Source organism: Anomaloglossus baeobatrachus, chromosome 6 (genome assembly GCF_048569485.1).
Source record: "Anomaloglossus baeobatrachus isolate aAnoBae1 chromosome 6, aAnoBae1.hap1, whole genome shotgun sequence".
NCBI classification, from domain to species: domain Eukaryota; kingdom Metazoa; phylum Chordata; class Amphibia; order Anura; family Aromobatidae; genus Anomaloglossus; species Anomaloglossus baeobatrachus.
In genome coordinates, this window is record NC_134358.1 from 301,793,416 (window position 1) to 301,805,745 (window position 12,330).

Consider the following 12,330-nt stretch of genomic DNA (forward strand, 5'->3'; position numbering starts at 1 on the left):
TGCTGCGCTTGGTAACTAAGGTAAATATCGGGTAGCAGAGAGCAGGGAGCAGCGCACACTGCTTAGCGCTGGCTCCCTGCTCTCCTAGCTACAGTACACATCGGGTTAATTACCCAATGTGTACTCTGCTACACGTGCAAGGAGCAGGAGCCGGCACTGGCAGTGTGAGAGCGGCGGAGGCTGGTAACGAAGGTAAATATCGGGTAACCAAGGACAGGGCTTCTTGGTTACCTGATGTTTACCGTGGTTACCAGTGTCTGCAGAAGCCGGCTCCTGCTGCCTGCACATTTAAGTCCCCTTTACACACAGACTTTCTAGCAATCATGCTGCACAGCGGGAAACAAAAGGACCAAAGAATGGTCCTGAACGATTTGTAGCGATCAGCAACTTCACAGCAGGGGCCAGGTCGCTGATGTGTTTCACACACTGCAATATTGCTGGGGAGGTCACTATTACGTCACAAAACCGGTGACGTTACAGCGATATCGTTTGCGATGTTGCAGTGTGTAAAGCCACCTTATGAAAGGGAACTTGTCATCTGATTTACTCTATCCAAAGCACAGTTGGGGGCAGCGCTGAAGTAGTATCTCTCCCTATTGTCTCCAGCTAGATATTCTAACCTGATTAACAGTAAAAATATACCTGTCTGCAATCGCACAGCTAGCATCTAATTCGTGCTGCCCACAGTTTGAGGAGCATAAATCAGGTGACAGGTTTCTGTTAAATTGGTTGAGCCAAGTTTTTTTAATTTCCAGATGGGACCCCCAACGGCCCAAGAATGAACGGAGCAAAGGTTGAGCATGTGCATATCTGCTCCATTCATTCTCAATGAGGGGGTTAATTTTTTTTAAAGTTATCTGTTTCTGGGCAGTGTGTGTGTGGGGGGCGTAAAGTATACAGAGTGGTAGTGGGTGTGGCATGATATACAGAGGGGCAATGTGTGTGGGAGCCTATATATATATATATATATATATATATATATATATATATATATATATATATATATATATATAAAGAGGGATAAAATATGTGAGGGATATTATAGAGGCAGTGTCTATGGGGTATATTATACAGAGGGGCAGTATGTATGGGATGTTATACAGAGGAGCAGTGTGTGTGTGGGATATTATACAGAGGACAGTGTGTGTGGAGGATAGTATACAAAGAAGCAGTATGTGTGGGGGGATATTATACAGATGAGCCGTGTGTGTGGGAAAGATATTATACACACGGGCAGTGTGTGGGGATATTATACACAGGGGCAATGTATGGAAGTATATTAACAGAGGGGCCGTGTGTGGGGGGGAACACTATACATGGGGCAGTGAGGGAGAGATATTATAAAGATGGGTGGTGTAGAGGGTCTGGTATGGAGAAAGGCAGTGTAGGGGGTCTATTCATTTTCTGAGGGAAATACTTTGTATTCTGGACCAACTGCAAGGGTGCCAACACCCGTGGCCATGACTGTGTGTGCATGATTTTACATATTATATTATATTATATTTATATATATATATATACACACACACACATACATATACACACATACATATACACACATACATATACACATACATATACACATTACAGACCAAAGGTTTGGATACATCTCATTCAGAAAGTTTTCGTTATTTTCATGAGTCTAAAAATTGTAAGTTTACATTGAAGGCATCAAAACTATGAATTAACACATGTGGAATGGAATGAAATACCTAATTAAAAAAAGTGTGAAACAAATGAAAATATGTCTTATATTCTAGGTTCTAGCAGTGCGGCACAATCCGGCGCTCTGCTGAAAAAAAGAAACCGCTTTTTTTCCCGCCGGTTTAGTTGTTTCCAGCATTGACTTGCATTGGCGCCGCATTGTGCCGCATGGGCTTGCGTTCCGTCCGTTTTTTGCCGCATGCGGCAGATTTAGCCGATGCGGCGGCCGGATGGAACGTTCCCTGGCACGTTTTTGGTCCGGCAAAAAAAAAAAAAAAAATCGCATCGCGCCGCATCCGGCCGCTGTGGCGCATTTTTCAATGCATGCCTATGGACGCCGGATGCGGCGCGATGCGTCAAAAACTGCATCCGGCCGCCGCATGCGGTTTCTTCCACTGCGCATGCTCAGTAGTGTGCCGCAACCGGAAAAAAACGGACGGGCCGCATGTAAAAACGTATGCAAAGGATGCAGTGTTTTCGCCGCATCCATTGCATAGGTTTCACAGCCGGATTGAGCCGCAGTGCTCAAACCGGATGTGTGAAAGTAGCCTTACACAAAACATCTAGCTATGAGTCACCACTTGTACAGGAAGCCAGGCAATCTGGGGAAATCCAGGTTGCCAGGTCAACAGCTACTAAGAGTCATCCCAAGTGTGGGGGCTCTGAGTGAGGAAGAAACACAGAAACAGATTCTAGTTAGAACAGTCTGAGACCGCGAAGGAACAACAGGTCCCCTGGGTGGAGTGCTACACTCAACTCCCCTCAGGGGGACCACCCAGGATGTGTGCTTAGGAGCTATCTCGATGAAGGAGGAGAAAGTGCCAGAACATCATGGGACTTGTAGTACCACGGCTACTATAGAGAGTGCTTCACAGAGCTTCTATAGCTATGACCGGTCAGACTGGATGAGGGTGAGAGACGGAGGCGACCAGTGGAGATGGTGACACAGAGGAGACATGGCAGCTGTGGGGGAGCTTAACCGCTTCCACAATGCCAGTGCAGTCGGGGTGCAGAACCCTCAGATGGGGACACCTTCATGGACAAACAAATCTGCAGAGATTGGGAATTTCATGTCCCATAACCCACCACCGACTTTCCGGGAGCACAGTGTCATATAGGATCCGGGGTCGGGTTTACAGCCAGGCCCCACGGCAAGGACCTGCGTCACCTGCATACGGGATGGGACACTTAACATGGACAGCGGAGTCCCAAGTTGCTTCATGTCACGGGAAGCCAGAAGTCAGTGTAAGGCCTAAGCCACACGGCATGAAAATCGGAGCGAGTGGAATGTGATGTTTTATCGCATTCCACCCGGACCAATATTACCCTATGTGCCAGCACCCATGAGCGATTATTTTCTCAGCCCTAATCGGACAGAGAAAACAATCGCAGCATGCGGCGATTGTAATGCAAGTCTTGTTTCTCTCGCAAGTCTATGAGGCGAGAGAAAAATCGCACTGCACTCATAGTACACCGGTGTACCGCGAGTGCAGGGCGAGAATGGCAATAGTGAAGTGGTTTTCAGCTCACCTATCATCCGACGCCACAAAAATCTTCGGAGTGTACGAAGTCCTTCGGCCTTATTGTGCAGAGTCCATATACTTCCTTACTCCTTCCGAGAATGGCAATAGCTGCAACTGAGCAGAGAGGGAGATAAAACCCTCTCTCCCCTCCTCAGAGCCGGCACGCCCCCCCGCAGCTGAGGTCCGATTGCATGATTGGAGCTCAGTCGCAGTGACACTCGCATGAACACTCAGCTCCTGCTGTGCTGCCAGCGTGAGCAGAGTGTCATGCTAGGATAGCAGTAGATCCCCATGTGGCTCCGGCCTAAAGAGGAAGGTCTCACACATTTCCACAGACACCGGTGATTGTCTCTGATTCACCCAGGACTCGCTGGAGTCCATCCATGGCGGCGTAAAGTGGCACCTCCGGGGACCTTTAAGAACGGAGCCCTGGTATCGTCCTTGTCATTGCCGGCACCGGTGTCCTACGCTTCGGTGCCGTCAGCCGTCCCCATCGTCCTCATCCTCCCCTGGGCTCGCTCCACTTGTGGGGAGCTGGACTATCTGGGCTGCGTTAACATCAGCCCCGGAGGAGAGCAACATCTCGCAGCGGCGGCTAATCCCTGGCCGCACACCACGGGTGGGCCTGCAAAGCATCCCCCATTTCCATGCAACACCAGTCCTGGAAGAGGAAAAATCGCAGGAAGGGTTTGCGGCGGAGGAGGCTGAGATCCCAGTCACCATTACAACCGGTGAAACGCTTTCCAGGGACCTTTTACCCTCCTTCCATCCCCCTTTACACCGGACACCTTGCACCTGTTTGCCTTTTACATGTAGCCGATGGGGCCACGGAGCTGGGTCAGGCCAGTCACAGCAATGCCACAAAACCACTGGCCCGGTGACGAGTAAACCCTGAGACCCCGTGGGGCGCTACAACGTCATAGTGCAGAAGCTGGCTGATGATGTAATTGTACTGGCACTTCACAGAAGAGATGAGAGGAGCTCCTTTGGGAGCTATGCTGCAGCTCTGTATTGCTGGCAGCAGAGGTCCAGGAAAGCTCCCTGCCCGGAGATCTGCGCTCCCGATGGCAACATTATATTATGGGCAATCTGGCCGTAGGCCCTGAAGAGCTTCAGGCCCTGGGTTGCAATGGCAACCCAGATTGCCCTCATTATAATCCACCTATGCCTTTGACAGTGATCTTTAAGTGTCTTATCTGTTAAATTCATGCAAATAAGGCCAAATTGGTAATGAAAGATTGTGATGTATCTCTTACTTTAGCATCTGTCACACAGGTGTGACATTTAACAAATATAAATAGTTCACAATGTATTCACTAAACAGATCTCCTATTACTTTATATATCTACTAAAAGTAATCTTACATGGACAATGTCTCTGCAGCAGAAGCAATGACCTTCTCTGTTCTTTCCAAGAAAGCGGGAACGGTGATGGTATCTTCTTCAGGTAAATCCACTAACAAAGTGTCAGCAATGTCCAGCAGTAACTTCTCAATTCGGCACTCCAGGATGTCAGAGGCTTCCTTACAAATCTGTTCCACCTCTCTTAGGGAGCTGTAGACATTGGCTATGACTGGAATATTAAGCAAATTGATTAATATTTGATTAAGTGATAAAATATTGCACATATTATATTTTACCAATAAAACAAATGTTTTATTTCAGGGCAACCAAAAAGATAACATCAAGCTCCAGAGCCAAGGTGTGACAAAACTTGTATCTCCAATACTTAAATCCCCCTAGAATAACTAAACATTTTGTATATTGGTGTTATTATTATTTTTTAAGATTTCTCCTTTACACTTATGTACTCATAAGAAAATCCATAAAAATAAAAAAAAACTATGAAAGAAAACATCAGCGCCTATAAATGTTTTAGTGGCAGAAATAAAGCTGTCTCTATCTTCCTTCTTATTGCGATGGGGGGTGCTTGACTTGGGAAACACATGTAGATGTACTGGCTGAATTACCATAGGAATAGTTTAGCGGTAGAGTTAAGATCAAGCAGCTGCTTCTATATTAACAGCGGAGCAGAGTTCAATGATCACAATCCTGGAAGGCATTGTAAATTAATAGGGAACAGCGAGGTGAATATGATTTTGTCACTGCAGAGAATACCCCTGTATGATACTAACACATCTACACGAGTATGAAGAATAAAACATTTCACACCCAGAAAAGCCAGTATCCTAATTCTTAACAGTAACCACAAAAGGATTCACTTTAGAACAATTGCTAAATATACACTTGAAGGCCTCCAAAAAAAAAAAAAATAACCCACCTATCGCATATACACACGTGGTCACAATTGTTGGTACCCTTCATTTAATGAAGGAAAAACCCACAATGGTCACAGAAATAACTTGCTTTGACAAAAGTAATAATAAATACAAAATGTATGAAAATGCACAAATGAAAGTCAGAAATTGCTTTTCTGCTTCCACACAAATTTTTTAAAAAAATAAAACTCATGAAATAGGCCTGGAAAGAAATGATGGCACCCTCCTCCTCCTCCTCCTCCTCCTCAATATTTTGTTGACAACCTATTGAGGTAATCAATGCAATCAAACGATTCCTGTAACTGTCAATGAGACTTCTGCACCTCTCGACAGGTATTTTGCACACTCCTCAAGAGCAAACTGCTCCAGTTGTCTCGTGTTTGAAGGGTGCCTTTTCTAGATGGAATGTTTAAGCTCTTTCCAAAGATGCTCTTTAGGATTTAGGTCAAGGCTCATAGAAGGCCACTTCAGAATAGTCCAATGTTTTCCTTTTAGCCATTATTGGGTGTTTTAGCTGTGTTTTGGGTCATTATCCTGTTGCAAGACCCATGACCTGCGACTGAGACCAAGCTTTCTGACACTGGGCAACACATTTCTCTCTAGAATCCCTTAATAGTCTTGAGATATATTGTACCCAGCACAGCTTCAAGACACCCTGTGTAAGATACAGCAAAGCAGCACCAGAACATAACAGTCTCCTCCATGTTTCACAGCAGGGACAGTGTTATTTTCTTGATATGCTTCATTTTTTTCGATTCTGAACATAAAGCTGATGTGCCTTGCCAAAAAGTTCTATTTTGGTCTCATCTGTCCATGGGACATTCTCCGAGAAGCTTTGTGGCTTGTCAACATGTAGTTTGGCAAATTCCAGTCTGGCTTTATGATTTTTTTCAACAATGGTGTCCTCCTTTGTTGTCTCCCATGAAGCCCACTTTGGCTCAAACAACAATGGATGGTGGGATCTGACACTCATGTTCCTTGAGCTTGAAGTTCACCTTTAATCTCTTTAGAAGTTTTTCTGAGCTCTTTTGTTACCATTCGTATTATCCGCCTCTTTGATTTGTCATCAATTTTCCTCCTGAGGCCACATTCAGGGAGGTTGGCTGCAGTCCCATGGATCTTACATTTCTGAATAATATGTGCACAGGAACATCAAGCTGCTTGAAGATGGTCTTATAATCTTTACCTTTAACATGCTTCTCTATAATTTTCTATCTAATCTCCTGAGACAACTCTTTCCTTTGCTTCCTCTGGTCCATGTTGAGTGTGGTACACACCATGTCACCAAACAGCACAGTGAGTATCTGTAGCCCTATGTACAGGCCCACTGACTGATTACAAGATTGTAGACACCTCTGATTCTAATTAGTTCACACATCTTGACTTAACATATCCCTTTTGTCACATTATTTTCAGGGGTACCATCATTTCTGTCCATGCCTATTTCATAAGTTTTATTTTTATTTTATTTTTTTTTTTTAAATTCTGTGGAAGCATGGTTGAAAAGCAATGTCTGACTTTTATTTGCTCAGTTTCATAGATTTTTTATTTCTTTTGTCAGATTCAAGTTATTTCTGTAACCATTGAGGGGTTTTCTTTCATTAAATGAGGGGTACCAACAATTTTGACCACATGTGTATACTTGTATTAACCCTTAAAACAATTATCATTTGAAAACATACACACTATTGGCCACTTGCAGAAATCTGCTAAGTTGTGAAAGAACCACCTTAAAAGTTTCTGCTTAAAAATGCAAAGCACTGATTTGTTTGTTGAGCTAGTGTCAGACGGATGTAGATACTTTCATCTGAGAGAATTGTGACAATTATGCAAACACTCTGATCAATCTTGGATCAGAGTTTGATCAGAGTGTCCTCATAGTGTGATCCTATTCTCTCAGATGCGAGAATCAGAGCATACTTAGGAGAAGATGGGGAACAAAATTTCTTCATTTTCTCCATTCTGTAATGCCCGCTTTACACACTACAATATATCTTACGATGTGTCGGCGGGGTCACGTCGTAAGTGACGCACATCCGGCATCATAAGGTACATTGTAGTGTGTAACAGCTCCGTGTGATTACGATTGAACGGTAAAACGTTCGTCGCACGCACGCCGTTCATTTCTCAGAAATTGATCGACAGGTTGTTCATCGTACCCGGGGTAGCACACATCACAGTGTGTGACACCCTGGGAACGATGCACAGATCTTACCTGCGTCCTGCGGCTCCCGGCCAGCAAGGCGGAAGGAAGGAGGTGGGCGGGATATTTACGTCTTACTCATCTCCGCCCCTCCGCTTCGATTGACCGGCTGCCGCGTGACGTCGAGGTGACGCAGAACGTCCCTCCCACTCCAGGAAGTGGACGTTCGCCGCCCACATCAAGGTCCTATGGACGGGTAAGTGCGTGTGACGGGGGTTAATCGTTTGTGCGGTACATTCAACAAATTGAACGTGCCGCACATATGATGGGGGCGGTTACGATCGCATACGATATCGTATGCAGAATCGTAGCGTGTAAAGCGGGCTTTAGTCCACAAATGTCATCTGAGTGCAATCTGATGATTTCCATGCACCCATAGACTTGAGTCTCATCCGATTTACGTGTCATGACGAAGCATGAGAATATAATCGTAGCATGCTGCGTTTTGTCTCTTTATAGTAAACATGCTGTATTGCTCTGAGCGATGCCAGGATATTCTGCTCCTTTGGATGACAGGTGAGCGCTGCTCCATTTTATTTTTCTTGTACAATGTGTATATTCTACGGGAACCCAAATAGCTCCTGTCCTCAACACAAAAAGTGATTTACAGCTCCTAGTAAGTTCTCTCTTTTACATTTATGATGAAACTTGTTTTATGCGAATTAGCTAGTTATTTTTAATAGGCTATGTCTATGCAGACACCCAGCAATTCAGTCCTACAAATCGGCAGCAGATATTTTCACATGAAAAAGATGTTGAAGAAATTTACCTTTAATCTTATTTTTTTTTCTTATTTTGAAATATAACTTTGGGCCTTTCAAAACCAATTATGATACTTGTTTTCCATATTATAATTTATAATAATTAGGTTTCCAAGTTACAAAGGTTATTTTGAAATCAATTTATTTTGTAACTTGAGGGATCACTGTAAAGATAGTTTTCATATACCGTACTTACATTTGTCAATATTCAGAGAGGTCCAAGAAAGCTGTGTTAGGCCTGGTGATAGGACGTCTTCAATCTGACTAATAAAAGGAGTCATAAGAGGTCTGAGCAGAGCTGGAATTCTATTAGTAAATGACTGATAGTCCATCAGCATATCTTGAAGCCTTCAATATGAAGAAACAAACAAGTGTCATGTTTGCACTAAAAATGTACTCACATAGAAGGGACGGTTAGAGTAGAGGAGTACCCTGTTGCGTAGGGTACCAAAATAAACTACAAAAGACCAAACATTCTGCCTTAAAACATATTTATACAACTTCTTGAATGTTTTGTCCAAGCTGCGGAGAAAGTTGTAAGTGCCACAAATGATGGGAAGCAATTCTCTTAAGTACAAATACAAATTAATAAATAATTATCTGACATTAAACTCCAGGGACCAAGGAGCAGACTTTCTGAAGCCTGATGTAGGGCAGGCTGTGTTTGCTGTACATTATTTGCACCAAAAAATGCATACAACACATCTGAATACAAAAGATTTTCGGCAACCATATCCACTTGTTCACATTGTAAATATTTACATTCTTGTTGTCCAAAGGTATGTTTCACTGTAATAACTGTGAAATAGAAGACAGTCAAGAACTGTAGAAGGGCACTATTACTTTTATTCTTCAGAGAAGTCGTGGACACAATTGGTCTCTCTTCTCATCAATCCTTAGAGAGGTTGGCCATTTTTTGTTATGTAATTTTCTAACATGTGTTATGAATATAAATTTATGGCACTTTGGCCCAAATGAAAAGACATACTATAAAAGATCCTTGATAGTTGGATACCCTGTTGGAGATTTTTATCTCCAGGCCCCCACGAGCTGCGAGTTATGCCACTAAAGCATGGTGGTTCTTCTTTGTGAGGTGCTATCAGATTGTTGGTGCAGTCTTCTTTACAGTTCTAATGTTCTCAAAACGTCAGCTGGAGGAAAATGTAACTAACATCCTCCATTTGATAAACAACTTTTCCATGCATTGTGTTATTAAGTTCACAGAGGCAAATGGATAGTTCTGGTCACATCCTCCTAGACAAACAAGCAGACGGCACTTTGAAGGTTCTTCTGCTTTTGCAATGTTTGTCCCCAAGACCTTTCCTAAAGGTACCATCACACTTAGCGACGCTCCAGCGATCCCACCAGCGATCTGACCTGGCAGGGATCGCTGGAGCGTCGCAACATGGTCGCTGGTGAGCTGTCAAACAGGCAGATCTCCAAAGTGATCAGAGATCAGCCACCAGCCACCAGCGACCCATGTAACGACGCTGTGCTTGGTAACCATAGTACACATCGGGTTACTAAGCAAAGCGCTTTGCTTATAGTTACCCGATGTGTACCTTGGCTACGTGTGCAGGGAGCCGGCTTCTAGAAGCTGTGGACACTGGTAACCAAGGTAAATATCGGGTAACCAAGCAAAGCGCTTTGTTTGGTTACCCAATGTGTACCTTGGTTACCAGCGTCCACAGAACCCGGCTCCCTGCACATTCAGATCGTTGCTCTCTCACTCTCAAACACAGCGATGTATGCTTCACAGCGGGAGAGCAATGACCAAAAAATGGTCCAGGACATTCAGCAACGACCGGCAACCTCACAGCAGGGGCCAAGTCGTTGCTGGATGTCACATACAGCGGCATCACTAGCAAGATTGCTGTTGCGTCACAAAAACCGTGACTCAGCAGCGATGTCACTAGCGATGTCGCTTAGTGAGACATGGCCTTAACAAAGGTAAAGTGACCAACTCCTTTAAATTGGTTATCCCATAAGAAGCATTTATGGGACAATCAATTGATAGATGATAGGATTGTTGGTGATTCAAACCCAAACATGAGAACAGGGGTCCCAAAATTCACTGGGTGAGTAAAACATTAGTAAGCAAATGCAAACATTGCTCTAGTCACAGTCTAAAGAGGTGATGGTTGCACATGCTCACTCTGCTTCAGTAACACAAGGGACTTTGCTCCCTCCCAAAACTCATTCCTGGGAATGATGAGGATCGCAGCAGCTAAATCCATAACATTTATCATCAATCTGTCGGGTGCTGGGTGCAAGAGGACACCTGGCGAGCGGCGCAACACAAAAGGAAAATCCAGGGAAGAAGTAAAATGGAAGGCCCTGTCAATAGAGAGAAGGAAGTGGGTTAACCTCCTAACACTCACCTCAGTCTGATCCCTACACTCCCTAATGAGCCTAGATGGATCCTTTCCCAGATGTGCAGTCATGTGCCTAAGCCTTTGCTGGCCATGAACTTACTTTGACTGGTGAGAAGGCCAGCGAGACTAGTCTCACTACTGCAATAAAACAACAGGAGGAAGGTAAGATAAATGGGTGGGGAGAGACAACAAAAAGCATTCCTCAACTACACCAGCAAGAAATTTTTCAGATGCAACAGAAACATACACCTCAGCTTCTCCAGAGACAGGCTCCTTCAAAGTGGTCAGTATGGAAAAACTATAACCAGTGTGGAGTAAAGCCAGGATTGGGTAAATATAGAGGAATGAAGTGATAAGATACTTCAGCTGTGATTAAAGGTATGAGTAATCTCAGCTGCCAAAGGGTCCTTAATCCCTTCAGCATCAAATGAAAGTAAATCCACACCAAGTTAAAAGTCAAGTAGGCTCCACAAAGGACCTGTGATCAATTAACCATTGAGACCTCTGATCTCACATCTCCCAGAGGTAACATGAGCAAGATACATGCTCCTGACACAGTCTCATGAATAGGTGATACATCTGCTTATGGGACAACTCCTTTAGGTGTAATTGCTTTACTGCCCACTTTTTTTGCAGACTGAAATCACTCGTCTGCAAAAACTAAAGAGATGATTTTTGCTGCACTGTTTCAGAGACAATATCAAAGTTAAACACCTTGAAATATTGCATTGGTGGCAGGATGAGGCTTGGCGATGTCAGTCCAGTAAATTCATAATAATTTACAATTACACAAAAAAAGTGCTAGAGTTCCTGACAAGAGAAACATCTCTGGTGGAGGAACATGCCACTTAAGTGGTTAAGAAGTGCATATCACTTAATGAATTAACGACTTAGGACAAATCTTTACATCCTAGGTCGCATCCCTCCCTTTTATGTGAGCTCATGTACTGAGCCCACATTTTTCCCCACATGTCAGCTTATCTAAAGAGAAGACATGCAGCTAACAGGCGTGGGTGGAACGGAGATCCACCCACGCCTTTTATCCTTTTAGGTCGTGCTTTTCAACTCTCACGCTGCTCCCGCTGCCACTGGTGGCCCTGTGACCTGATCACGGGGTGCCAATGGGTTGTCATGACAGTGCGGGGTCAGCTGATTAACACTGTTGCTGTCATGACTCACTTCCTGTGAATACTGACAGTGCACCAGCATTCACAAATCAGCATTTCTGATCTGATGCTGAAGCAATCGGATAGTGCAGTCATAAAGTCTCCTAAGTGGACTTGTAAAATCAATAAAACAATTTAAAAAGAAAAAAAGTTAAAAAAAAATAAATAAATAAAACAATTACCCCTTTTTGCCCAACAAAAAAAAAATGCCAAACTCATCAAATAATAAAATAAATGAATTTGATCAGTTAAGCGGATAGTGAGGAAAAAAAATCAAAATGCCACAATTAACGTGTTTTTCGGTCGCCGCAACATTGCAT

General features: G+C 43.8%; 1 protein-coding gene across 1 annotated transcript in view; it reads right to left on the reverse strand.

Moving 5' to 3' along the window:
* LOC142243222 (dynein axonemal heavy chain 5-like) overlaps window positions 1-12,330 on the reverse strand; it is a 638,472-nt gene that overhangs the window by 522,060 nt on the left and 104,082 nt on the right. Inside the window, exons 21-22 of the mRNA XM_075314893.1 lie at window positions 8,666-8,817; window positions 4,592-4,799 (exon numbers count right to left, since the gene is read on the reverse strand). Of these exons, the coding sequence (XP_075171008.1) occupies window positions 4,592-4,799; window positions 8,666-8,817 (360 nt within the window). The remainder of the gene's footprint in view (window positions 1-4,591; window positions 4,800-8,665; window positions 8,818-12,330) is intronic.